Here is a 25205-nt window from a genome sequence, read left to right as displayed (position 1 = left end):
CAGATGTGATCGATGGAAGTCAAAGAAATTGTGTAAGGTATAAAAGTATGTTTAATAACTGTTGAAAATTGTGTGTGTGTGTGTGTGTGTGTGTGTGTGAGAGAGAGAGAGAGAGAGAGAGAGAGAGAGAGAGAGAGAGAGGAGCTATGGCACTGCAAAATCAGGAGAAAAATTAACCAGAATTACCTCCAGGATGAAACATTACACGACTTCAGCATGAGGATACTGGATATCTGCTGCAGTGCAACTGGACTGAAAGTGGGATTGTGTGTGACTGCCCTGAGCACGAATCATCGTGAATGCACACTTTTTTAAAAAGGACATCTGGAGGGGCCGAAACTGGGACTCCAGATCATCTGCTTGTCCAGGATTGCCCGATGGACTACATGGAACTGGCGGAAATGACTGGCAGAATCCGAGACCAGGGAGAAGAGTCGGTGGAGGAAGATTGGAGGAAATTTAAAGACTATCTACAGAAACATTGTAAAATTAAGGAATGTTAGACGGAGGCTGGAATGAAGTTATGTGGTTTTAGCAGAAATGTTCTAAGGGTCTAGGAAAAAATAGACTGTTAATTGGTGAAAGGAGGGAAAGTAAAGTTACATTATATTAAGATAAATTACAGAACAAAAATTGGAAAAGATGGAAAGGATTTGCTGAAATAGTTAACCGAACTAGAATACAAAAAAGGGAGGTGTGAGGAGGTCAAGGAAACAAGCAAATGAAAGACAAGTTATGGGAAGATTAGCTGTGTTTTGTTTTTTTCTTCTTCTTCCTTATCGTGATGCGTTGTTTTGTTTTTGTTTGATGTGGTGTTTTTACTTTTTTTTTGTAACCTTTAAATTTTTAATAAATATTTTTTAAAAAATATATATATATATTCTGACCAACAATTGCTCTCCAGCATTGCAATGGGGAAAGAAGGGTTCCCCCTGCCTTTATCACCTGCTGTCTTGAGATTGCCAGGGGCTGAGCTTGGCATTTCTGTATTCCAGGACGGTTCTTTCTCCCAGCCCCCTGTTTTCATTTTCACAACAGGTGAGGCAGGTTTGGCTGAGAGGGGCAGCAGCTGGCCCGAAAACGCCCTGTGAGCTCCGGGGAGGATGTGAGCTTGGGAAATTGTTTTCCATTTACCAAAATGTGAATTATTGACTGAACAGCACAAAGCAGATAAAAGATCGCCAAAGACCCATTTGAAAGATTTGGCAAGGGAAAGAAGCAATTTCCCCAAATTAGGAATTTTTTTTCTTTAAAAAAGGAAAGAAAACAAATTATCTATCTGGAGCTAAGTGGAACGAGTTCTTGGATAAGAGCTTATCTGCTGGAGAGATACTCCTTCAGTGATGGATGGATGGACAAACCCAGCAGCAATGAAATAAGATCCAGGAAGAAAATGAGGAGGAGGAGGAGGAGGAGGAGGGGAGAAAAACATGAAGATAAATCTTCACAAAAGATTAGGTTTTTTGCGGGGGAGTGTCCTGGAAGGTCTAGTCATCTAGTGAATCACACTAGTAATCTTCTAGCCAATCTACATCCTTATTTTCTAGCCAATCAGAATCCTCAGCTTCGCACCAATCCGAATGCTGATCTTCTAGCCAATCAGAATCCTCAGCTTCACACTAATAAGAATCTTGATCTTCTAGCCAATCTACATCCTTATTTTCTAGCCAATCAGAATCCTTATTTTCTAGCCAATCAGGATCCTGATCATCTAGCCAATCTACATCCTTATTTTCTAGCCAATCAGAATCCTCAGCTTCGCACCAATCAGAATGCTGATCTTCTAGCCAATCAGAATCCTCCGCTGCACACCAATCAGGATCCTGATCTTCTAGCCAATTTACACCATTATCTTCTAGCCAATCAGAATCGTCAGCTTGACACCAATCAGAATCCTTATCTTCTAGCCAATCACTCTCATGAGCTTCTAGGCACTCACTGCCTGCACTTACAGCACTGAGTGGGATTTTTTTATTTCCTGCGCTTCAAACTCGGATGCTCAACGTTCACCATCCACGCCACCTTGGGAAATATGGGTGCCTTGGTTGATAACGGGGTGCTACCATCACTTTTGCTTCTTATTTATCGCTTGCTTTGCACATGGCACGAGGCGATACCCTGATGATGCACTTCTGGGTTTAGTAATGGTTGTTGATGATAAAACAATGTTTTAAAAAACGATTTTAAAAGTAGAAAAGGAAGCATTATGGAGCTGCCTTTGTACAACTGCCCTGCAATGAAGGCTGGCGGCGTTACCCTCCGAGAGATGCTCACCTGCCCCCTTGGTCACGGCCACTTTGGGTTTGCTGCGGGCGCCGTCGCCTTTCATGGTATAGGCAGCCACAGTGATGGAATAGGCAGTTTCTGGCTGCAACCCAGCAATGATCATTTCCTGGAGACGGGAATCCAAGAGAAGGAGAGAGAGATGTTTTTACCCTTTTAAAATACCGAAGGCAGAACAGTTTGAGCTTGGTGGTGGCTGGGGGCCAACAACGGCGATGCATGCAGGGAACACGACACAACGCAAGCGAGAGGAAAAGGAAAAGCGGGGTTGCGAGAAGGAAATGCACACAGTTTAGCTACGAAAACACACAAACTCTGAGGAATCCTCTTTATGCAAAACGTGCAGCCGAGAGAGGGGGGGGGGCCCTTTGCTCCTCCATCTGCCTCCCAGCTTCTCTCCCTCATATCTCGGCAGAAAACGCATCCGCTGTCAAAACGCTCTGCCAGGTTCTTCAAAGGAGTCCAGAGTCTCGGAGGAGAGGGGAGGAAAAGAGAATCCAGCAGCTTCAAGGAGATTAAAAACCTCCTTTACACGTGCAAACACCATGCACCCCTCCCCTGCCGACAAGCCGATTCTGGAAGAGGGTGCATGTGTGTTTGAGGGCGGCGGCAACGGGGCACTTTAATGCCAGGCAGGGGGTGCCTTTTGGGACTGTGAATGCAGCTGTTTTGGGGTACAGTGGTGCCCCGCAAGACGAATGCCTCGCAAGACGAAAAACTCGCTAGACGAAAGAGTTTTCCGTTTTCGAGGTGCTTCGCAAGACAAATTTCCCTATGGGCTTGCTTCGCAAGACGATAACGTCTTGCGAGTTCCTGCAAGTTTTTTTCCCTTTCCCCCCCCTTTTTCTAAGCCGCTAATAGCCGCTAAGCCGCTAATAGCGCTAATCCGCTAATGGCCTTGCTTTGCAAGACAAAAAAACCGCAAGACGAAAAGACTCGCGGAACGAATTAATTTCGTCTTGTGAGGCACCACTGTACTGCCCCGTCAGCTCAAGGCCACTTTGCCAGGGTCTCCCTTCCCTTGTTTCAGAGACGGGAGAGGTGGGGAGCAGGCTCAAGCAAGGGAGCCAAGGTCCCTTTAAAGGTAAAGGGACCCCTGACCATTAGGTCCAGTCGTGGCCGACTCTGGGGTTGCGGCGCTCATCTCGCTTTCTTGGCCGAGGGAGCCGGCGTACAGCATGATGAAGCCGCTTCTGGCGAACCAGAGCAGCGCATGGAAACGTCGTTTACCTTCCCGCTGGAGTGGTACCTATTTATCTACTTGCACTTGACGTGCTTTCGAGCTGCTAGGTTGGCAGGAGCAGGGACCGAGCAACGGGAGCTCACCCCGTCGCGGGGATTCGAACTGCCGATCTTCTGATCAGCAAGACCTAGGCTCTGTGGTTTAACCCACAGCGCCACCCACGTCCTACCAAGGTCCCTTTGGCTCCCCCCAATTAAATATTTGTGGGGGCTGGGAATCCAAAGCTCTCCTGGTGCCTTGGAAGAGCTTCCTGGGCCAGGTAGACAGGTCTGGAGGGCCACATTTGCCCCACTATACACGTGCGGTTGAAAGCCGCTATGAGAGCTAAAAATTAGGAGAGGCATCACAGAAGATGATAGTGATAGTGTGGCGGCCCAGTTGCGGCTGGCAAGGCCTCCCTTTGGCTGGAGAGATGCAAGGGAAACTGCCAGAACGGGGCATGGGAATAGAAAAAGGGCGAAAGCAGAAATCCACAAATGCCACAGCATCACCAACGGAAGGGAAAGGGGGCTGGGGAGCAGAGCGAAAGGGTCACCCGGACAAGAAAGAGTCCGTACTTACGTATTCTGCAGTGTCATCGGTTTCCCACTGAGCAAAAGAGGGTATGCGGTTAAGGACAGAAAGAGGAAAACGTGTAAGACAGAGAGAGAGAGAGAGAGAAAGTTTGCAGAGGAGCAGCTTGGAAGCAAAATAGCCCGCTTCTTAGAAGCCCGTGAAGAGGGGGAGGTCCAAGGAGGGATGAGGTTAGTAGGATGTGCTACTTGGGGGGTTGGACTAGATGACCTTTGGGCTCCCCCCCAACTAGAATTTTATGATTCTTACAGATAGCAGTGGCAGAGCTTTGAAAAGGCAGCATCTGCAGTGGTGCCAACTGGGGGGAAAACAACAACCCTTTTCGGAGCGTGGAACATTTTCAAGGTGAAAGGTTTGTTTTTGGGGGGCGGGGGGAATGTCGCTCAGTGGTTAGAGCTCCTGTATGCATGCAGTCCCTTCCTGAAACCCTGGACAACTGGTGCCAGTCAGTGGGGCCGATGCTGAGCCAAATGGACCAGCGGTTCAGAAGGCAACTTATACTTGATGCAGGCAGAGCTCAGCTGCAGTGCATATTGCCTTGCATTTGGAAGCTCCCAGGTTTAACCACCAACATACCGTATTTTTCGCGCTATAGGACGCACTTTTCCCCCCTCCAAAAATTAAGGGGAAATGTGTGTGCGTCCTATGGAGTGAATGCAGGCTCCTTGGCTTCAGCGATAGCAACGTGAAGCCTGCGAAGTGCAGAGGGAGCGCTCCCTCCACGCTCCGGAGGCTTCGCGTTGCTTTCGCCGAAGCCTGGAGAGCGAGAGGGGTCGGTGCGCACCGGCCCCTCTCGCTCACCAGGCTCAGGGATAGCCGCCTGAAGCCTCCGAAGCGCAGAGGGAGCGCTCCCACCATGCTCCACAGGCTTTGGGTTCCTTTCGCTGAAGCTGGGAGAGCAAGACTCTCCTGGCTTCGGCAGAGAGGGAGAGCTGCGCAGCGCCCCTTCAGCGAAGCGGGAGGAGAAATGAAAGGGGCTCTGTTTCTCCTGCCGCTTCGCTGAAGGGGCGCTGAGCAGAGAGGGGGAGAATTTTTTCCCTTGTTCTCCCCCTCTAAAACAAGGTGCGTCCTATGGTTGGGTGCGTCCTATAGAGCGAAAAATATGGTATTTAGGAAAAGCTTTTTTCTCTTTTACCGAAGCAATTCAAAGCGCATATCAACATCTGAAACACATTCATCCCCCCCCCCTTTGAAAGGCAGGATTAAAACATCCCGCCCACTAGCAAGAGGCTGCAGATAATAACCAAGAGTCAAAGTGTGGTGGGGAAAATGCTTTCGCCTTGTTGACTAAAAGCAGATAATGATGTCGACAGGTGAGCCTCTCTGGGGAGAGCGTTTCACAAGCAGGGACCCACCACTGAAAAGGCCTGTTCTCATGTTGCCACCCTCCAGAGCAGCCTTTCTCAACCTGTGGGTCCCCCGATGTTGTTGGACTACAACTCCCATCACCCCTAGCTAGCAAGGCCAGAGCTCAGGGATGATGGGAGTTGTAGTCCAACAACATCGGGGGACCCACATGTTGAGAACAGCTGCTCTAGAGCTCCCTTGGAGGGGACACAAAGATAAGACCCTCAGAGGACAATTTCAGGGTCCAGGTTGGTTCATAAGGAGAGAGGCGGTCCTGGAGATTAATAAATAATAATAATAATAATAATAATAATAATAATAATAATAATAATAATAATTTATTATTTATACCCTCCCCATCTGGCTGGGTTTCCCCAGCCAATCTGGGCAGCTTCCAACAAAATATTAAAATACGATAGTCCGTCAAACATTAAAAGCTTCCCTAAACAGGGCTGCGTTCAGATGTCTTCTAAAAGTCTGGTAGTTGTTGTTCTATTAGACATCTGGTGGGAGGGCGTTCCACAGGCCGGGTGCCACCACCAAGAAGGCCCTCTGCCTGGTTCCCTGTGACTTGGCTTCTTGCAGCGAGGGAACCGCCAGAAGGCCCTCGGCGCTGGTACTGGGGTCCTGAGCTGATAAGGCTTTGTAGGTCAAATCCAACGCTGGATTGGACAAGGAAACTAATTGGTAGCCTGTGCAGTCTAGGTGTCAGCAATGTCTAGGCAACACGATGACCATGTACATACACAATAGACAATCTTTTATAGAATTCCTTAAAACCATAACAAGTCCAAAATGAAATCTTTCGTCTCAAAGTCTCTGAAAATCTTTAAATGTACCCGACTTTGTATGATGAAAGTCAAGCTGTGAAGAATTGTGTATTCAGCAAATACGATGTCCAACACTGAACAGTGATTCCGGATATTGACTACTGTTTCGTAGAATTCTTCGTCAGCGTGGTGGGAGGATATAGAATTGCTTCATAAACCCATCTTATTTCGAATGAATGTATGTAAATGAAAATAGTCACTACGTTATTACATGAGCACTGTTCCACAGCAGTTGATATTTTCATTTACATACATTCATTCAAAATAAGATGGGTTTATGAAGGACTTGTTCTGGTTTTAAGGAATTCTATAAAGTCTATTGCATATGTACCGTATTTTTTGCTCGATAAGACTCACCTTTTCCCTCCTAAAAAGTAAGGGGAAATGTGTGTGCGTCTTATGGAGCGAATGCAGGCTGCGCAGCTATCCCAGAAACCAGAACAGGTTTTGTTGCACAGCAATCCCTCTTGCTGTTCTGGCTTCTGAGATTCAGAGTATTTTTTCCCTCGTTTTCATCCTCCAAAAACTAGGTGTGTCTTATGGTCTGGTGCGTCTTATAGAGCGAAAAATACGGTACATGGTCATTGTGTTGCCTAGAAATTGCTGACGTTCTCTTTGCAGCACTGGGGTTTGTTCAGTCCAGGGGTCAGCCAGGACTTGGTGTTATGCGCCCAGGCTCTGAACCATCTTCAAGGGCCGCCCCACACTTAGCACCTTGCAGTAGCCTAACCCAGACGTCAGCAGAGCGCGCAGAGAACGGATGTTAGGCTATCGCAGATGATTAGGAGAAGCAGCAGCAGCACTCACCTGCGCATCAGCCAGCATCACGTCTTTGATCTGGGGTAGACCGCTGGCTTCCCCATTCTCCATTCGGATGTAGTGTACTTGGTAACCGCGAATCTGCCCGTGTTGGCGGTTCTGGAGCGGCGAGCGCCAGGACACTTGAATGGCGGTCGAATTCAGAACCTCCACTTCTACTTTGCGTGGCGGGGCACTGGGCACTGGAAGAGAGGAAAAGGAAGGAGCCAGAGGAACAGAGAGAGAGAGACAGAGAGAGAGAGACAGAGAGAAGGTGCATGTTTCAGCTTTAACACAGGAAATTCAGACGACGTTCAAAGCATCCAGGGTTCAAAGGACCTGAGATAGGCTTCTTTGCCATTTAGCCCAATTTTATTTTCCACGTAAACACAGCGGTTCAGGAGTGTCAGTTCCCAAAGGTGTAGGAGTGAGCCTTGTGAGTGAGTTGCAACCTCTCCCTTATATCTAAAGGCACTAGTCCACATGGTTCTCAAAGCTTGGGTCTCCAGCAGTTGTTGGGACTACCACTATCCCCGACCCCTGGTCCTGCTACGTAGTGCCACGGGCTGCATGGATGCAGTGGTGGGAGGCACCAGTTGGGGAAACCCCAAGGGAACCCCCAGGGGAAAAAGGCTCAGAGCCCAGAAGATTGGCAGGAGGAGGAGGTGTTGGAAGCTGAAGAGGCAACAGGCTTTAGTGAGCAGGAAGAAGCTGGGGCAGAGAGCAGTCCAGACTCAGCGTGGGGGGACCAGGAGACAGATATGAGTCAGGCTCTTTCCTGCTGTGGCCAACTACCCCCTCCACTGGTCTCCCAGAACCAGAAGAGGCATGAAAAGAGTGGAGCAGGGATAAATGAGGTAGAGAAGTCTCAGATTGCTGGGGAAGGACTCGAAGGCAGTGGCGGAGCTTCATGGTCCGGCACCGGGGGGGTGGAGAGCAGGCGGGGGGCAGCTGCGATTGCACCCCACCAGGATCGCGCTGCCGGGGGCGCTGCGCTTCCCCCCGACTCCTCTTCCTCTGCCAGTGCCCGAAGGAGAGACTGTGGGCGGGCAGGGCCCTTCAGTCCTAGCAACCGCCTCATAGGGGCTAGATCTTGCCAGGGCAAGTTGCTTTGCTCACTAGGCCTGGCTTCCTGTGCCGACCTCGTTTCCTTGAATATAGAGTTCACTGACACCAGGTGTTTCATTGCTGACCTGCTCCTGACTAGCTCCTGACAGCTAGGGGTGATGGGAGTTGCAGTCCAAAAGCAGCTGGGGACCCAAGTTTGAGAAACAGTGGTCTACAATGAGTAGCCATTGGCTCATGTAAAGGTAAAGGGACCCCTGACCATTAGGTCCAGTCGCGGCCGACTCTGGGGTTGCGGCGCTCATCTTGCTTCACTGGCCGAGGGAGCCGGCGTACAGCTTCCGGGTCATGTTTGGCCAGCATGACGAAGCCGCTTTTGGCGAACCAGAGCAGCGCACAGAAATGCCGTTTACCTTCCCGCCAGAGCAGTACCTATTTATCTACTTGCACTTTGACGTGCTTTCAAACTGCTATGGCCCTTCTCACGGTCCCGCCAACCTCACAGGCCCGCTTGGTGGGGATGTGGGAGAGGGCCTTCTCGGTGGTGGCTCCTCCCAGGCAATTTTGAAACTCCTTCCCTAAAGAATCCTGCCTGGCTTCCCTCCTTGCTATCCTTCCTCCAGCAGGTGAATACTTTCTTGTTCCAACAGACTTTGGGGGAACTTTGCTTTTAAGGAAAGGGCTGGTTCTGTGTTGTTTTTTATGGTGATTGTCTGTACGTCTATAATATACATGTCACATGCCATAAAGGGACCCCTGACCATTAGGTCCAGTCGTGGCCGACTCTGGGGTTGTGATGCTCATCTCGCTTTATTGGCCGAGGGAGCCGGCGTACAGCTTCCAGGTCATGTGGCCAGCATGACTAAGCCACTTCTGGCGAACCAGAGCAGCGCATGGAAACGCCATTTACCTTCCCGCCAGAGCAGTACCTATTTATCTACTTGCACTTGACGTGCTTTTGAACTGCTAGGTTGACAGGAGCAGGGGCCGAGCAACAGGAGCTCACTCCATTGCAGGGATTCGAACCGCCAACCTTCTGATCGGCAAGTCCTTGGCTCTGTGGTTTAACCCACAGCGCCACCCACGTCCCGCTCATGTAGCTCAGTGCTATGATGACTAACGGTAGCTCTCCAGGGGACGGTCACAGCCTAACCTGGAGCTGCCATGGTTGCTGAGAAACAAAAGCAGGATTTATGCTAGGATACTATTTCGGCCACCCAGAATCCTTGGTGATCTGAGTCAGTTAATCCCACTCTGCAAAGCAGCGGTTCTGGGTTCAAGGTGTGGCAGCTGTCAATATGGAAGAGGGAGCAAGCTTGCTTTTCTCCTGCTCTGGAGGAGGGTAGGACTCGAACCCACGGCTTCAAGTTACGAGAAAGGAGATTCTGACTAAACATTACGAAGAGCTTTCTGACAGCAAGAGCTGTTTGATAGCGGAAGGGACTCCCTTTGAAGGTGGTAGGCTCTCCTTCCTTGGAAGTTTTTAGGTAGAGGCCATCTGTCATGGATGATTTAGTTGAGATTCCTGCATTGCAGGGGGTTAGACTAGATGTCCTTTGGGTTCCCTTCCAACTCTACTATTCTATGATAGGTTAGGCAGGAAGACTCAAGGACAATCGAATAAACATTTAAATACTTCAGTGTAATAAAACAAATAATAATAATAATAATATTTTTTTATTTATACTCCGCCCTTCCCGGTTCAAAAACCAGGCTCAGGGCGGCTAACAACGAATTTAAAACACTTAATTATAAAAGCAGCATAAAATACAGTATAAAAAACATGAATAACAATAAAATTCAAAAATCAATTTAGGGGTAATAATATAGTACAGCATCAATTTTTAAAATTTATTTTCAGAATACGGATAGATATCTTTTCAAAATCAAGCACTAGTAGGCATTGTTGGTTTTTATTTTTAAATGTATTTCTTGTGAATTAAAAAAATCTGGTGTGGCGCAAGCCTTTTTTTAAAAAATTTTTTTTGGAAGTGTGGCCCAGGGGAAAAAGTTTGAGAACCGTTGCTATAAAGTATTGTTCTTCTTCTTATTATTAAATTTATTACCCCCACCAGCAGTGGAATGTCGCAGGGCAGGCTGAAACAATTGAAAATTCAGAATTAAAAACAGCTAAAAACAGACGGCAGCCACAGGGAAAGTTGGGCAGGGTTGCTAGAATCGCGGAACCGGAGAGCTGGGAAGGGGCCAAGGGTCATCTAGACCAACCCTCCGCAATGTGGGAATCACAGACAGGGGTGGGCCTTCAAAACACTCGTCCCAGGAATCAAAGAGGCACAAGTTCAGCATTTGCCGAAAGCAAATTGTGCTGCAAAGAACGGTGCATGGCGAAGAAGCCAGATCCGGCTGCCTTTTTGCGGAACCGCAGAATCGTAGATTTGGAAGGGAATCCCAAAGGCCATTTAGTCCAACCCCCTGCAGCTGGGCACAGTCAACAAAGGGAATTATTTTTGCCGAGGGACAGCCCCCCGCCCCCCGAACACTGCGCTGACGGACTAAAACGCCACAATGCGGAGATAAAAGAATATCTCAAACAAAGCAGCGATATAGTCCTTAAATCCTAACACAGGTCTCTCTCTCTCTTTTTAAAATAATTCCAGAAGCTCCTGTACTGTAATTGGTTTATCTTACTACATTACAGACGTGGCTTCGGGTGCTCAGTCTTTGGCAGAAAGTGGGATATTTACGGCCTTCTAAAACAAAGAAAGTGCCACTAGGAATTAATTAAGGGCATATCGAACGCCCAACCACGGTGGGAGCAAGGCAGGGAGGGGAAGGCTCTGGGCGAGTGCTCCGGCACCCCCTCTTTCCAATACATTTCCACTCGGAGCAGGGAGGTCCCCCTGCCAGGGTGAGACCAAAAGCACGCGCACATAGTGGAATTATTCTACGAGAGTTGTGTCTCTGCATGAGTCCCTGCTCCGGGCTAATCTCGTGCACAAATAAAGGGGAAGAGGCTCTTCGGTGGGAGCTAAGCCCTCAAGCACACACCATTGGAAAGTAGATCTTTTCTTTTTACAGGGGAGCATGTGTGAAGTATGCACCTGTCCCGTAAAGGGATTGAACCTGCAGCCTTAGCTGTTATCACCACCGTGGTCTCACCAACTGTTTATCTACTGCCTGCCCTTCACCTTAAGGTCCCAGGGCAGGTTACAACGTTAAAACGCAACATTACGAAGCAGTGTAAAGTGAATTACAATGAGAAGAGATTAAGTTGGGGCCCAAAGGCCAGTAAGGATGTCTTCAGCATTCTCTGCAAGCTCTATAATGAAGGTGCCAGCGCACCTCTGAATGTAGCGAGTTTCACGGCTATCTTAGGGGCTGCCACAGAGAAGGCCCCGTCCCCCTGGGCTGCCACACTAAGGAACAATCAAGAGCCCCCTCCCCACTGTTGATCTCAGCACCTGAGAGGCTACGTGGCGGCCTTTCAGATATTTTATTTTATTTTATTTTATTTTATTTTATTTTATTTTATTTTATTTTATTTTATTTTATTTTATTTTATTTTATTTTAGTGTTCTGTTGGAAGCCGCCCAGAGTGGCTGGGGAAACCCAGCCAGATGGGCGGGGTATAAATAAATTATTATTATTATTATTATTATTATTATTATTATTATTATTATTTGCGGCTGAAGTCGTTGAGGGCTTTCAAGACCAACACGAACACCTCAAGCTGGGCTTGGAAATAAACCGGCATGTTTTAAAAAGCGAACTACACATTTGTATTTGAAACCCAACTCTGGGAGGTTGCATTTCAGACTGACGTTTCCGGATCGCCTTCAAGGGCGGCCCCCTGTACAGCGAATTGCGGTAGCCCAGCCTGGAAGTTACCAGGAAGAGCGATGGAGAGGGCATAGGTTTTGGAAACCCTGCCTTAAAAGGCTCCTTATAGCTCTGTTTGGGACACCCGGCCCAGGGCTGTCTTAAGCATATGCAGCTGCAAAGATCTGCCCGGTGGACCCCCCTCCAGGTTGCCCAGTCCCAGGCGCACAGGAGCGCGGCCACCTCAGCATCTTGCTGACTCAGCTGCCCCTGAACTTGCGGCGCAGAGCCGCCCGCAGTAGCAGAGCCTGCTGCGGCACTCCGACTGACGGCAATTTGGAAACAGTGGCTCATCTTCTCCTGTCCTGTCCCCTTTATAAAGATCTGAGGAATGAGATCATCACCCCAACTCTTACTTGCCATCCCAGGCCGCCCATCTGTGGCCACATTGTTCTTTCTTTGTGCATTTTAACTGTTTTAATGTTGTATTTTGATCTTGTTTTTAAGTTGTATTCATTCAACTCGTTTTTATTATTGGTTGTTAGCCGCCCTGAGCCCGGCCTTGGCTGGGGAGGGCGGGGTATAAATAACATTATTTATTATTACAGTGGTGCCCCGCAAGACGGAAAACCCGCTAGACAAAAGGGTTTTCCGTTTTGGAGGTGCTTCGCAAAACGAATTTCCCTATGGGCTTACTTCGCAAGACGAAAATGTCTTGCGAGTTCCTGCGGTTTTTTCCCCTCCCCCCCTTTTCTAAGCCGCTTATCAGCTGATCCGCTAAGCCGCTAAAAGCCGCTAATAGCGCTAATCCGCTAAGCCGTCAATGGGCTTGCTTCACAAGACCAAAAAACCGCTAGACAAACAGAATCGCGGAACGGATTCTTTTCGTCTTGCGAGGCACCACTGCATTATTATTATGATTATGATTATGATTATTATTATTATTATTATTAAAATGATCAGACAACAGCAAAGGTTGCTAGGTTTATCGAGGGTGCAATGAGATTAAGGGCCACTATCTGAACGATAATCTTGGTCATTTGAATGCCCTTTATGTTGTCTTTTATATTGTATATATTGCTTGTTTTATGTTGCTATGGCCGTTATGTTGCTATAGCCGTTGGCTAGCCCTGACCCTGCCCCTCCATCCTTTCCCCACCCAATATCTCTGGCCTAACTCTCCAGGAGGCTCAACAGAGAAGCAGAGGAACCAATTACCGTCTTCGTCGGTGCGGACGATGACCGGTGAGCTTTCTGGCCCGGGTCCCACCATCGTGTGCGCCACCACAGTGATCCGATATTCGGTCCACTTCTCCAGCGATTCCAGGAGGATCTGATTGGTGCTTGCGTGAATGTTGGTCACCTCTCTTGGCTCCGTGTCCTCTGAGTCCAGGGCTCGGTAGCGAACGCTATATCCGTTCAAGACGCCATTTTGGCTCTCGGCTGGAGGGGGCCGCCAACTTACCAGAATGGCCGTGGATCTGGTGCTGACACATTTTACGTCTCGAGGGGGGGCGGACGGTTCTGTTGTTGGGTGGGAGGAGGGAAGAAGGGAGCAGTAGGGGAAGTTCGGGGCGGGGGCAAGGAGGAAGGGGAGAGGTATTGGGGACAGCGGGAGGGGGGGGGTCGGGTCAGGAAAACAACAAAAGATGGGGGAAGGGGGGAAAAGAAAAACAGGAAAAATGATAACAAAAAATCTAAAACGAAACGTACGAAAATTTGGCTTAGGAGGACAAAATTTAAAGGGGGGGGGGGAGAAATTAAAAAACAAAAACAAAACGAACAAAGCCAAAATTGCAACAGAAACAAAGCGAGGGAGGGTCTTGCAATGCGAATCGTACAAAGCAAAATAACTGGCTTGCACAGATAGGCAAAGGTCTCTTCTCAACTGCTTATAAGGCCACTACAGATTTAACTCCTGCCCGTTCCTTTGGAACAGAATCTATCTAGGGCCAAATTTGCACTGTGTGCTTCTAGTGCTGCGACGCCACTTCGAGCACCCAAACAATCCTGGGACCTGTAACTGGTTCAGGGTGCTGTGAGTTTTTAGGACAGCCATAAGCAAACTCTGGCCCTCCAAATGTTTGGGACTACAACTCCCATCATCCCTAGCTAATGGGACCAGTGGTCAGGGATGATGGGAATTGTAGTCCCAAACATCTGGAGGGCCGGAGTTTGCCTAGGAACAAATTACAGGTCCCAGGATTCTTCGAGGGGAAAGCTGCGACTGTCTAAAGCGGCAGCACAGAGCTTTACGGTGTGAATGTGGCCAAGCTCAGCAGTCAGAATTACTCATCTACGTGGATTTGGCGGACGGGGAGACAGGGTCCCCCCTCCCCACGCCAGAAGAGATTGTGCCCATTTTAAATAGGGAAAAAACCCACGTAGGTGGTGGATCCTGCTGCGATTCTCTGAAGTGCTTCCACAAAAGCAGCAAGGGGAAATTTCCCTCGGTTCTCCCCGGTCCAAAGGATTGGACATCTCCTCCAGTTCTTCACACGGGGAAGAGAAACGTCCGCAGGTGCTGTAGGCCAGCAGAAAATTGAAGCAGGAACACAAAATGGGCAGACAGATCCTTTGACCAAGAAAGGCCATCAGATCTACTTGACTATTAAGCAGTCCAGTCTGCTGCTACACATTTCGGCAGGCGGTGCTGCTTACTCCCGAGTAGCTCTGCTGCTTTTGGGAAGATGTGGCCTTTATCTGCAAAAGTCTATTTGGAGGCTGGAGCACGGAGGGCAACTTTTTCTTCCCCGCTTCCCGGCTGCCAATTCCCCCCAGGGAAGAACTGCAAAGGGGGTCCCTCCGTCTGATAATAATAATAATAATAATAATAATAATAATAATAATAATAATTTATTATTTATACCCCGCTCATCTGGCTGGGCTTCCCCAGCCACTCTGGGTGGCTTCCAAAAAAATATTAAAATACTGTAATACATCAAACATTAAAAGCTTGAGTGCTACACTGAAGCATAGCAACCTGCTTTGCGCCTCTGCAACATCTGGCGCAGGGCGGACTACACTGAGTGTCAGAAGCTCTGCCCGATTTCAGGCAGGCAGCATTCCCAGTCCTAACTGGAGGTGCTGGCACTGAACCTGGGAACTTCAGCCTGTGCTCTACCATGGAGCTGTGGTCCTCCTGTAAATGTAAGGTTCTAGTCCAGGGGTCTGCAACCTAAGGCCCGTGGGCCAGAAGCGGCCTGCGGAGGTCGTTTGACCAGCCCCCGAACCGAGCTGCCCGCTCGCGTGCTGCACTAAACCAGTGCAGGGGACCCGCTTCCGCAGAACCGAAAATTGCGTCTGTGCAGATGCTGAAAATCACAGGATCCGGCCCACAGAGGGATCACTGCGGGACTGATTGGGCCCAGGCAAGATAAACCTTGCTGACCCTTGTTCTAGTCCTCATGGTTCCCAGTGGAGAGCTGGCATTTACAGGAAACTGCCTTAAAGTAAGTCAGATCATTGTCCCATTGGGCTCTCTAAAGTGGTGGCTAGCGCTGTGGCAGCTGTCCCGAAGTTCCAGGCATTGGACATTCTCAGCCCTACCGGCAGATGCCAGCTGACTGACCCCGTGACCTTCTGCATGCAAAACAGATGTTCTGTCGCTGACCCATGGCGGTCCTCGGCCCCCCTTCCTCTTGCTGAACACCTGCTCAAAAGGGGTTTTGGAGGGCTCGCTGCAACCGAGCAAGCAATTCCTTCCAGGTCTGATATGCAAACGAAGTTAAAGTCCCCCAGTTGCCAAAGAGCTGCAGGGCTCACGGCGTAAAGATTTGCTGGAAGAACAAGGGAATGTTTCATAAGGCAGCTCTCTTCACGCTGGGGTTACGGTGCTAATTTTGCATGGCAATTTTGCGTTTTCTTCTTTCCTTCCCCCAAAGTTGTTCAAATATGGGGAAGAACAGCCTACCCTGTTTCAACAGGGAGAGGGAAATCAGGAGGGTCTTCCTGGAGCAACAGAAGGGTTATAGCCAACTAAGCTCTACTCGCGAGTAGACCCACCGAAATGAACAGGCCTAAGTAAATGGCATCCATTAATTTCAATGGGTCACCTCTGACTTACGCTGGAGAGGTCTACTCTGAAAATGAGTACACACACACAGTGTCAATCACTTGTGATGAATCTCTGGATCCATCCTTCTGATTTTGCTCTCCTCCTAAATTTATGCCCCAAATCTCCCAGCTCAGGTGGGAATACAGCTGTTGGGTTGCTGAAATAACAACTGGAACCAGGATTTCAATGAATACTGAGGTTAGGCAAAACTAAACAGAAAGTTGGCTGTGCTAGACACACATCCACCGGGCTTTGTTACAAAGCTGCTTTCGAGATACAGAGAGTGTTGAGTTCTGAATTCGGAGACAATATTCTCATCTTCTCCCCCCTCCAACCCCCAAATTCTGGCACTGCTCCAGCTTGTGATCTTAACTGCCCCGTTCTTCCCCTTGAGTTGTAGGGTTGGTTTCCCCAACCCAATACAAAAATAAATAAAACAACGCTCCCATTAATTCGGATGAGACATTTTTTTGGTACTGCAAAGCTGCAGTGCTCTAGATCGGGACCACGGCGGGGCGGAGGGAGAGGGGCAAAGTTTTCCTACTTTGCAAATCGGGGTTGTAATCCAAATGGAGGTTTCTTAAATTAGCCAAGGGGTGGGTGTACCTGTAACTAAGTACAGTCATACCTCAGGTTATAGACGCTTCAGTTTGTGTTTTTTTGGGTTGCGGACCGCCGAAACCCGGAAGTACCAGAAAGGGTTACAGTGGTGCCCCGCAAGACGAACGCCTCGCAAGACGGAAAACCCGCTAGATGAAAGGGTTTTCCGTTTTGGAGGCGCTTCGCTAAACGAATTTCTCTATGGGGTTGCTTCGCAAGACGAAAAAATCTTGCGAGTTCCCGCGGGTTTTTTCCGCTCCCCCCCTTTCCTAAGCCGCTAAGCCGCTTATCAGCTGTTCCGCTGATAAGCCGCTTAACAGCTGATCGCTAAAAGCCGCTAGACCGCTAATAGCGCTAATCCGCTAAGCTGTCAATGGGCTTGCTTCGCAAGACGAAGAGAATCGCGAAACGGATTCTTTTCGTCTTGCGAGGCACCACTGTATTTCTGTGTTTCGGCAGTCGCGCATGCGCAGAAGCGCCAAATCGCAACCCGCGTGTGTGCAGGCGTGCCGCTGCGGGTTGCGAACGTGCATCTCGCACAGATCACGTTCGTAACCCGAATGTCCGCTGTACGCTATTAAGGTCACAAGCAGCCTAGGCTAGCTGTCTTTTATACTCCAAAACCAACTCTAGATAGAGGCCACGGGGTTCCTCTTGTAACTGTGAGGTTTGGGGAGGTGCATTTTAGGGCCTCATCTCTCTTCTCCCCCCCCCCACCCTCGCAAGCTTCCGCAGACCTTCACAGCATAGTGGGCACATCCAGGCCTTAGAGCCTTTTTATTAGAGCACCGCTTTGTGAGTAAAAAAGTCCAAGCAACTTGCTAACACAGCCCATCAGCAACCCCTGGATTAATGTTCTTCCAACACACCAGACATTCAGAAGAAAGCTGGGGTGGGGTGGGTGGGGGACGGCACTAAAAAGCAAACGGCAAGCTTGGGGCAGCAACGGAAAATTAGTAATGAAAGCAAGTCGCTGCATTAAAGGGGGGGGGGGGCGAATTCAAAAGAAGGGAAATAATGATTGTAACAAAATAAAATAATAATAATAATAATCTCTCTAGTTATACAAAAAAAAGTATAAATTAAGTACTTCCAGAGTCCTCGTAGCCTGTTTTACCTACCTTCCGCGCATCGGCTAACTTTATAAGACTTTCTTACGAGAGTACAAGGGCGCTTGGTGCAGCGGAGGCCAGACCGCACTCCTGGTGGGTTTCTAAGGCATTCCTCCAACGGTCTGCCTCTTCGAAAGAACGAGACACTAACTCACTTGATGCCCCCACCATCTGGGCTTTTCTCAAAGACAGCCCTCGTCAGCAGGGAGACGGTGCCGTCACATGGCAGGAGTCCCTCCCGTCCTGACCAGGAGATGTCGGAATTCGAACGGAGGGCTTTATGCGTTCTCTTCAGAACAGTTTCCGTTTCCTCCTCGGCCTCTTGGTTTTACACTGCAGTGCTAAATGCAGATCTCTGAGGGTTGCCTTTCAGCTAGGTCTACTACTTTCTGTGGCGGGGGCGCGGGCAAACGGTTTGGAGTGCTCCAACGCATTATTCTGGAGCGACTCCTGAGTTGCGTTTTCCTTTCTACAGGGCAGAACTGGCATCCTGTTGTCTTTAAACCGAAGCACCTACCGTATTTTTCGCTCTATAGGACGTACCGGACCATAGGATGGGGAGAACAGGGGGAAAAAAATTCTCCCTCTCTCTGCTCAGCGCCCCTTCAGCGAAGCGGCAGGAGAAACGGAGCCCCTTCCATTTCTCCTCCCGCTTTGCTGAAGGGGCGCTGCGCAGAGAGGGAAAACTGTGCAGCGCCTCTCCAGCGAAGCAAAGCCTGCAGAGCAAGAGGGGAACGATGTGCACCGACCCCTCTCGCTCTCCTGGCTTCAGGCGGCTATCTGCAAGCCTTCAGAGCACAGTGGGAACTCCTGCTGCGCTCCAAAGACTTGTGGATAGGTGCCCGAAGCCCCCAGAGCGCAGCCTTTGAAGCCTCCGCAGGACAGCGGGATGAAGACACCCCACTGCCCCGTGGAGGCTTTGCACAGCTAACCCCAAGCTAGAAGAGCGAGACGGAGCACTCCCTGTTCTGGCTTTGGGCTTAGCCGCTCAGCCTGCATTTGCTCTAAAGGACGCACACGCATTTCCTCTTAATTTTTGGAGGGGAAAAAGTGCGTCCTATAGAGCGAAAAATACGGTAAATTGCTTAGCTTCGGAATATGCAGAATAACTCATCCTTAGTGTTTTCCTTGCGCCTTTTCTCATCCTCGGCGCCCAACTCACCCGCCTTTCGCTCTGATCAGGGAGAAGACTTCTTCTCAATGCCTAAAAGCGGCTGCCCTCGCATGCCGACTCTGGCTCTTTCAACTGCTTGTAACCATGGGACAGTTCTTCAGCTAAAACTTTCCAGAAACCCACTGCAGAGTCAGACCTGGCCTCACCTACCCAACTTCTTTCCCCCTTTTTTTCCTGTTTGCATTCTGAGCCAAAAGACCTCCCCAGCCAGTACCAAAAAAAGAGTCCAGCCCCGGTCCAAAATAATGTTTTATAAAAATAAAAGCAGAGTGCAGAGTTTCTTTGGCTGTACTGCTATTCCAGAGGATGGCCCTGCTCACTCACCCCTCTAAAAGCTCCAAGAGGAAGACACGGTGTGCGTGTGCATGTGTGAACGCCCGTCCTTCCTTAGAGGGGCAGGGAAAGAGGCGAGGAGACAGGGGACCTCCTCCTATCCAACCAAAGCAAGGGAGGCAGAAGAACCGCAGCTCCTACTTGTCTGGACCGCATCGTCTGCGCAGGAGGACCCCTTCGGAGGGGTTTCATGGCCTTTCCATCACAATCCAGCCCAACCTGTGCAAATCCAGGGGAGTCTGTCTGCATGTGTGCATTGCATGAGAGACAGCCATTCCCGACAAGAGGACGCAGGAGGTTTTGCAGCGACTGGAGCAAGGTCAGAACTTTGGAGAGAGCTCCGAAAAAAGCCTTCGCCCACCTCCAACTCACTTGTCCTGCGCCTCCTTCCTCCCCCCACCCCCTGGGGGGTTTCCCGAAGGCCGCCAGGAGTAGGGGAGCGTACCCAGAGCTGCGTGGAGCGTGGCCGAGAGAGAGAAGGGTGCCGAGCATGCGGGAAAGGTAACAGGTTGGGCTGTATTTGTGAATCCGCTTGAGACCAGCCAGTACTCACCTTCTGTGGCCGCTTTCACGCGGCCTTAAAAGATGACTGTCCAGGCCTCAAGAATCGGGCCCCTTCACTGAATTGCCATAGACCAAATGCAAAGTGGCTTTACTTGTTGTTGTTTGTTTGTTTTTAACCCTTTAGGTACCATAGACTTTGCATACATCTGTTCGATGTCACTGGCTTATTCTATGCGCAGAAAAAGAGGGGGGCAAGCTTGCAACTCTTTTAAGAGTTCTAAATCACAAAGACAACCTTTTCTCCCCATTAAATGCGTTTTCAACAGAGTTAAAAGCTCTGGAGGGGTGGGGTGGGGGCTCTCTCTTTATCCTGCCCTCCCTGTTTCCCTACAAATCTGTCCCGTGCACTTTGCACGCCCGTGAAAGTCCTCTGAATGGGTTAGCGCTTCCTAAAAATACTGAAAAGAAATTGTTGTTGTTGTTGTTGTTGTTATTTCTAAGGGAACCAAACGGCCAGCAAGAGCAAAGCCCAAATCTGTCACTTTTACTGTTGGGTTAGAAATGGCATTATATCCACCAATAATCACTGATCTGGTTTCCTTTTTTAAAAATTATTTTTAGGTCCCTCCCAGCCAATTTTCTTTTCATTCCACTAGATTTTCCTCCAGGTGTTCTACAGTCTATTGTCTCTGGTACTTGAAGAGTTAAAGGCAGAATTCTTTTGCAAGATCAAAAAATAATACTTTACCTTTAGTTTAATGGATTTTTTTTGAAACAAAAAACGGGTTTTTGATGCTCGGGAACGCCACCCTGGCGGAGTAGCACGGAAAATGGTGCAGCGGGATGTGCTGGCATGCGGGGGGAGGATGGGGGGGGTAGGGAAAGGAAATTTTGCCCAAACCATGCACCCTTGCGTGTGAAAAGCTGAGACGGAGGAGAATCGCAGGCAGGGGGGCGAGGGAAAGAAAAGAGAAGCATGAAATCAGAGAGAGAGAGAGAGAGAGAGAGAGAATAAGAGAAAGGTGTATCCGTATTGAAGCTTTATCTTGGCTTCTCATAAGGCCAGAGCCTTTAGCATCAAACCACAATTCTGGGAAGGTTTTCTTGGAAATCCAGCACAGGCCTGGCGTTTGGTAAAGTGGTTTCCAAAGTGGGGGGTGGGATTATCTAGTGGGGTGCGAATTGGCAAGGGGGCAGCAGGAAGGCACTGGAGAATACCAGACTTTGAAAAGCTGGCATCCCTGGATCAAGATATTTGGAGACAACAAAGGTAAAGGGTGAAGGGACCCCTGACAGTTTAGTCCAGTCGCAGACGACTCTGGGGTGCTCATCTCGCTTTACAGGCCGAGGAACCTGGTGTTTGTCCGCAGGCAGTTTTTCCGGGTCATGTGGCCAGCAGCACTAAGTCGCTTCTGGCGAAACCAGAGCAGCGCATGGAAACGCCGTTTACCTTCCCGCCGGAGTGGTACCTATTTATCTACTTGCACTTTGATGTGCTTTCAAATTGCTAGGTTGGCAGAAGCAGGGAACGAGCAACGGGAGCTCACCCCGTCGCAGGGATTTGAACCACTGACCTTCTGATCGGCAAGCCCAAGAGGCTCAGTGGTTAAGACCACAGCACCACCCGCATCTTCAAAGGGCTGTCATATGGAAGATGGAGCAAGCTATAGTTTTCTCCGATGGCTTCAAGTTACAAGAAAGGAGATTTCAGCTAAACATCAGGAAGAACGTTCTGAAGGTAAGAGCTGTTCGGCTCCCAGGGGAGGTTGTGGACTCTCCTTCCTCAGAGTTTTTTAAGCAGAGGTTGGATGGCCACCTTCTATGGATGCTTCAGTTGAGATTCCGGCATTGCAGGGGGTTGGACTAGATGACCCTGAGAGGTCCCTTCCCCCTCTACAGTTCTACTTTTGCTGAATTAATTGAACAGAATTGTTACAACTGGATTCCGAATAAATGTGCCTCAATAGCTGCTCCTGGTTTCAATTTTGTCGTGTTTTTATCTCCCTTTGTGCAAACAGATTTTCTGAACAATGTTTTCTAATAGGGTAGTGGGAAGCTGGGGATGAATTAGGAACAAATTCAGTTATTGCTGTTCTGCCAGCGGAGCAGTGGCGGAACTATGAAGGAAGACGAGGGCTGCATGCAAGGACATTTCACAGAATTGTAGAATTGGATGGGGGTCCCCATGGGGTCATCCAGTCTAACCCCCTGAATTCTTTGGGGGGGGGAGAAATGCACTTTATACATAAGGTGGGAAGACAGGTTTGGTATCTCCCCCCTACTCTAGTGTCAGGGCTGGCATTGCTAGCACCTGCCCAAGCCTCTGGACCTGGGAGATTCTTCAAGCAGGGCAGGTGGTATGTGGGTCTGGCACTAGTTCCCATCACCCCCAGCCACACTGGGTAGGGCTGATGGGAAACCGAGTCCAACAATATCTGGAGGGCACCACGTTGGGGAAGACTAACCTTGGCGAACCTTACTAAAAAGGAATCACAAAGAAAATGCAATGCACCTTGCTGTGAGCGTCGGGTGACGACACTGGCACTGGCCAATAGGCTGAAAAGCAATCAGTAGTAGCGAATGAATTTGCTTTCGCCTGGGTTAGCCTGAATGACCACAGTGTCCATATTTTCAGAGCTCACTCTCTGCACACCAAGGAAGGAAAAAAACAAAGAGTTGCAGTTAATGCTACTAATTCTCAAGAGTAGAAATTGAATCCAATGTTAGCAATACTCAGAGTAGATCCCATTGATATTCATAGGTCCATCAATGGACCTAAGGTATGATATTCATACCGTAGGTTCATTAATAACAACACTGTCTAAAAAAAACACATGAGCACGAGACGCTTAATCTCAGGGTTGTGGGTTTGAGCACCACACTGGGCAAAAGTTTCCTGCATTGCAGGGGGTTGGTCTAGATGACTCTTGGGGTCCCTCCCAAGTCTCCAATTCTGTGATTCTATGACACCCTTAATTTAACTTAGGCTGCATTCACAGTGCACATTTAAAGCAGTCTAATTCCATTTTAGTAATCCCAATTTAAACAGCCATGGACTCCCCTAAATAATCCCGGGAGAGCTGTACAGGTTACATAAACCTCAGAAGTATTTTACCAGGTTTCACCGCGCGCGCATGCGCAGAGGCAGTAGACCGCGCATGCGCAGAAGCGGTCCTCAGGTGGCAGAAACTTCGGGTTCTGACCAGACCTCTGGTACGGATCCTGTCCACAACCGGAGGTACCACTTTAGTTTGTTAAGGGTCCTGAGAGTTGTTAGTAGGCCTCCTCTTCTCCTTGTGAAGCTGCTGTTCCCATAGTTCCCTGCGAAGAGGCATTGGCTTTTAAACTATTAGCTCTGTGAGGGGAATAGGGGGTCTCTTGACAACTCTCCGCACCCTTAGAAAACTACAACTCCCAGAATTCTTTGGGGGAAGAAGCCATGCTTGTTTGGAGAGGTATCGCAGCGCCTTCGACGTAGGACGTACACTTTCTCAGGGAGGGAGGATCTGAGCACTACGGAGGACAGCCCCTACGGATACGCCCAGAAAAGAGAAAGGAAGGGAGAAATAAAATCTACAAGGCTCTGGTTCCCCATGCGTTTGAACAGGCATGCTAGCTAGAGAAGAAAGAGAAGGAGGAAAGGGTCTCGCCATGATGTTAAGACTGCGGGGAGGGAGCTGTATGGATGTGGGGGGGACGACTGCATGGGGGTGGGAAAAGGAGAGACACAAAAAGCCTGTCCCAAGCTGGGAGGTCTGAGCGCCGAAGGATGCCGCCGGGATCAGGGAAGAATTGAACTCGTTCCTCCAACAGCCAGCCAGGAAACAAAAAGAATTGGTTTCACCACGTTACAAGACCACGTTACAAAGCCCCGCTCCTCTTCTTATCCCCACCCCAAACCCCAAACCAGGTCTTCAAGCCAGGAAGCAAATCCTCTCTGAACTAATTAATGAGAGAAAGGAAGGAAGGAGAGAGAGAGAGAGAGAGAGAGAGAGAGAGAGAGAGAGAGAAAGGGAAAGAGAGAGAGAGAAATGGGGATATCCCTGCACCCCATCACGAAAACCTAGGTGCTTTTCACACACAAAATAACCAAAATGTGGTGAGAGGGTCTCTCCAAGGGGTACATGCAAGGAACCTTGATGTGAGCCCAGAACCATCGCCAACTTCTCCCCTGGTTCCTGAGCTCCTAAAGGATTTTCAGGGACACCTCTCTTAAGTTGTGATGGAGAAGGGTCCTCCTCTTTAAGGAGCCAAGCACTGAGTCGAAAGGTTAACCGCGGTCCCACACTGCTTCTTCTACTGATGCTTGTTTCATTTTTCAAAACAAAACAAAACCAACAAACAACAGCATTACAAGACAAAGACCCATTTTCGGGTCATCTCCGACAATCGACACATTTCCTCCGCTAGCAGCGAAACAGCATGCCTGCGGAAAACCACCAAAGAGGACCTCTTTTCCCTTTCGCATGGGACAGATATGAGAACCAAACATTTAACAGGAAGGCAACAGAACTACCATCACCACTGCTATGAGCGCGCGAGGCCTCTGAAAAACTTTGGGTGAGATTATTTGGATAGATGTTGTCCTCATAGGACCTGCTGCTGTGGGGCAGATTTATAACTGTGGAGGATGCAAAAATATAAATGGTGTTTGTGTGAGGGGGGGAGATTTCGCAAAGGTTTTACCATGAATCAGATGACTCCAAGCAAGACATCTTCTAAATCAGTCTATCTAGGCATCTATCTAGGCATCTATATCTATATCTATCTATCATCTATCTATATCTATCTATCTATCTATCTATCTATCTATCTATCTATCTATCATCTATCTATCGATCATCTATCTATCTATCTCTATCTATCTATCTATCTATCTATCTATCTATCATCTATCTATCTCTTATCTATCTATCTATATCTATCTATCATCTATCTATCTATCTATCTATCTATCTATCTATCTATCTATCTATCTATCATCTATCTATCTATCTATCTATCTATCTATCTATCTATCTATCTATATCTATCTATTATCTATCATCTCTCTAGCCCCATTTCTCTCCCCCTCTATCATATCTATCATCTATCTCTCTATAATCCATTCATCCATCCATCCAACTAAACAACCTTATCTCCTTTTCTTCTATCCTATCTATCTATCTATCTATCTATCTATCTATCTATCTATCTATCATCTATCTATCTATCATCTATCTATCTATCATCTATCTATGCATCCCTCTAACCATCCATCCATCCTTAACTACTGCGTATTTTCAGTTTTGCTAAAATGTAACTTAGCTAGAGTCCCCCCCTAGATTTTCAATTAACTACCATCTACTGGACCCAAACACCATTCTTCCACAACGTTTACACCTTTTACTATAACCTTGTTGTATTTCTAAGACGTGGGTTTTATACGCAAAAGAAAGGGAGAAAAACCAAAGCAGAAATTAACTTCCTTTTCTGTTATTCGCCAGCAAACTCCACAGTTTCTGGG

General features: G+C 48.6%; 1 protein-coding gene across 19 annotated transcripts in view; it reads right to left on the bottom strand.

Moving 5' to 3' along the window:
• PTPRS (protein tyrosine phosphatase receptor type S) overlaps window positions 1-25205 on the bottom strand; it is a 307055-nt gene that overhangs the window by 59951 nt on the left and 221899 nt on the right. For 8 of the 19 annotated variants that reach the window (XM_083720160.1, XM_083720161.1, XM_083720159.1 and 5 more), the window contains 4 exons: window positions 13138-13443; window positions 7084-7277; window positions 4088-4114; window positions 2275-2392 (listed from right to left, as the gene is read on the bottom strand). The exons of 6 other annotated variants lie outside the window; for them this stretch is intronic. In XM_083720160.1, the coding sequence (XP_083576286.1) occupies window positions 2275-2392; window positions 4088-4114; window positions 7084-7277; window positions 13138-13443 (645 nt within the window). The remainder of the gene's footprint in view (window positions 1-2274; window positions 2393-4087; window positions 4115-7083; window positions 7278-13137; window positions 13444-25205) is intronic. 5 more of the 19 variants (XM_083720166.1, XM_083720165.1, XM_083720151.1 and 2 more) reach the window with 1 other exon arrangement.

The sequence above is a fragment of the Podarcis gaigeae genome (genome assembly GCF_964106915.1).
Source record: "Podarcis gaigeae genome assembly, chromosome: 18".
Lineage (NCBI taxonomy): Eukaryota > Metazoa > Chordata > Lepidosauria > Squamata > Lacertidae > Podarcis > Podarcis gaigeae.
The sequence above is the reverse complement of the archived record's forward strand: the minus strand, read 5'-3'. Positions and strand labels throughout refer to the sequence as shown.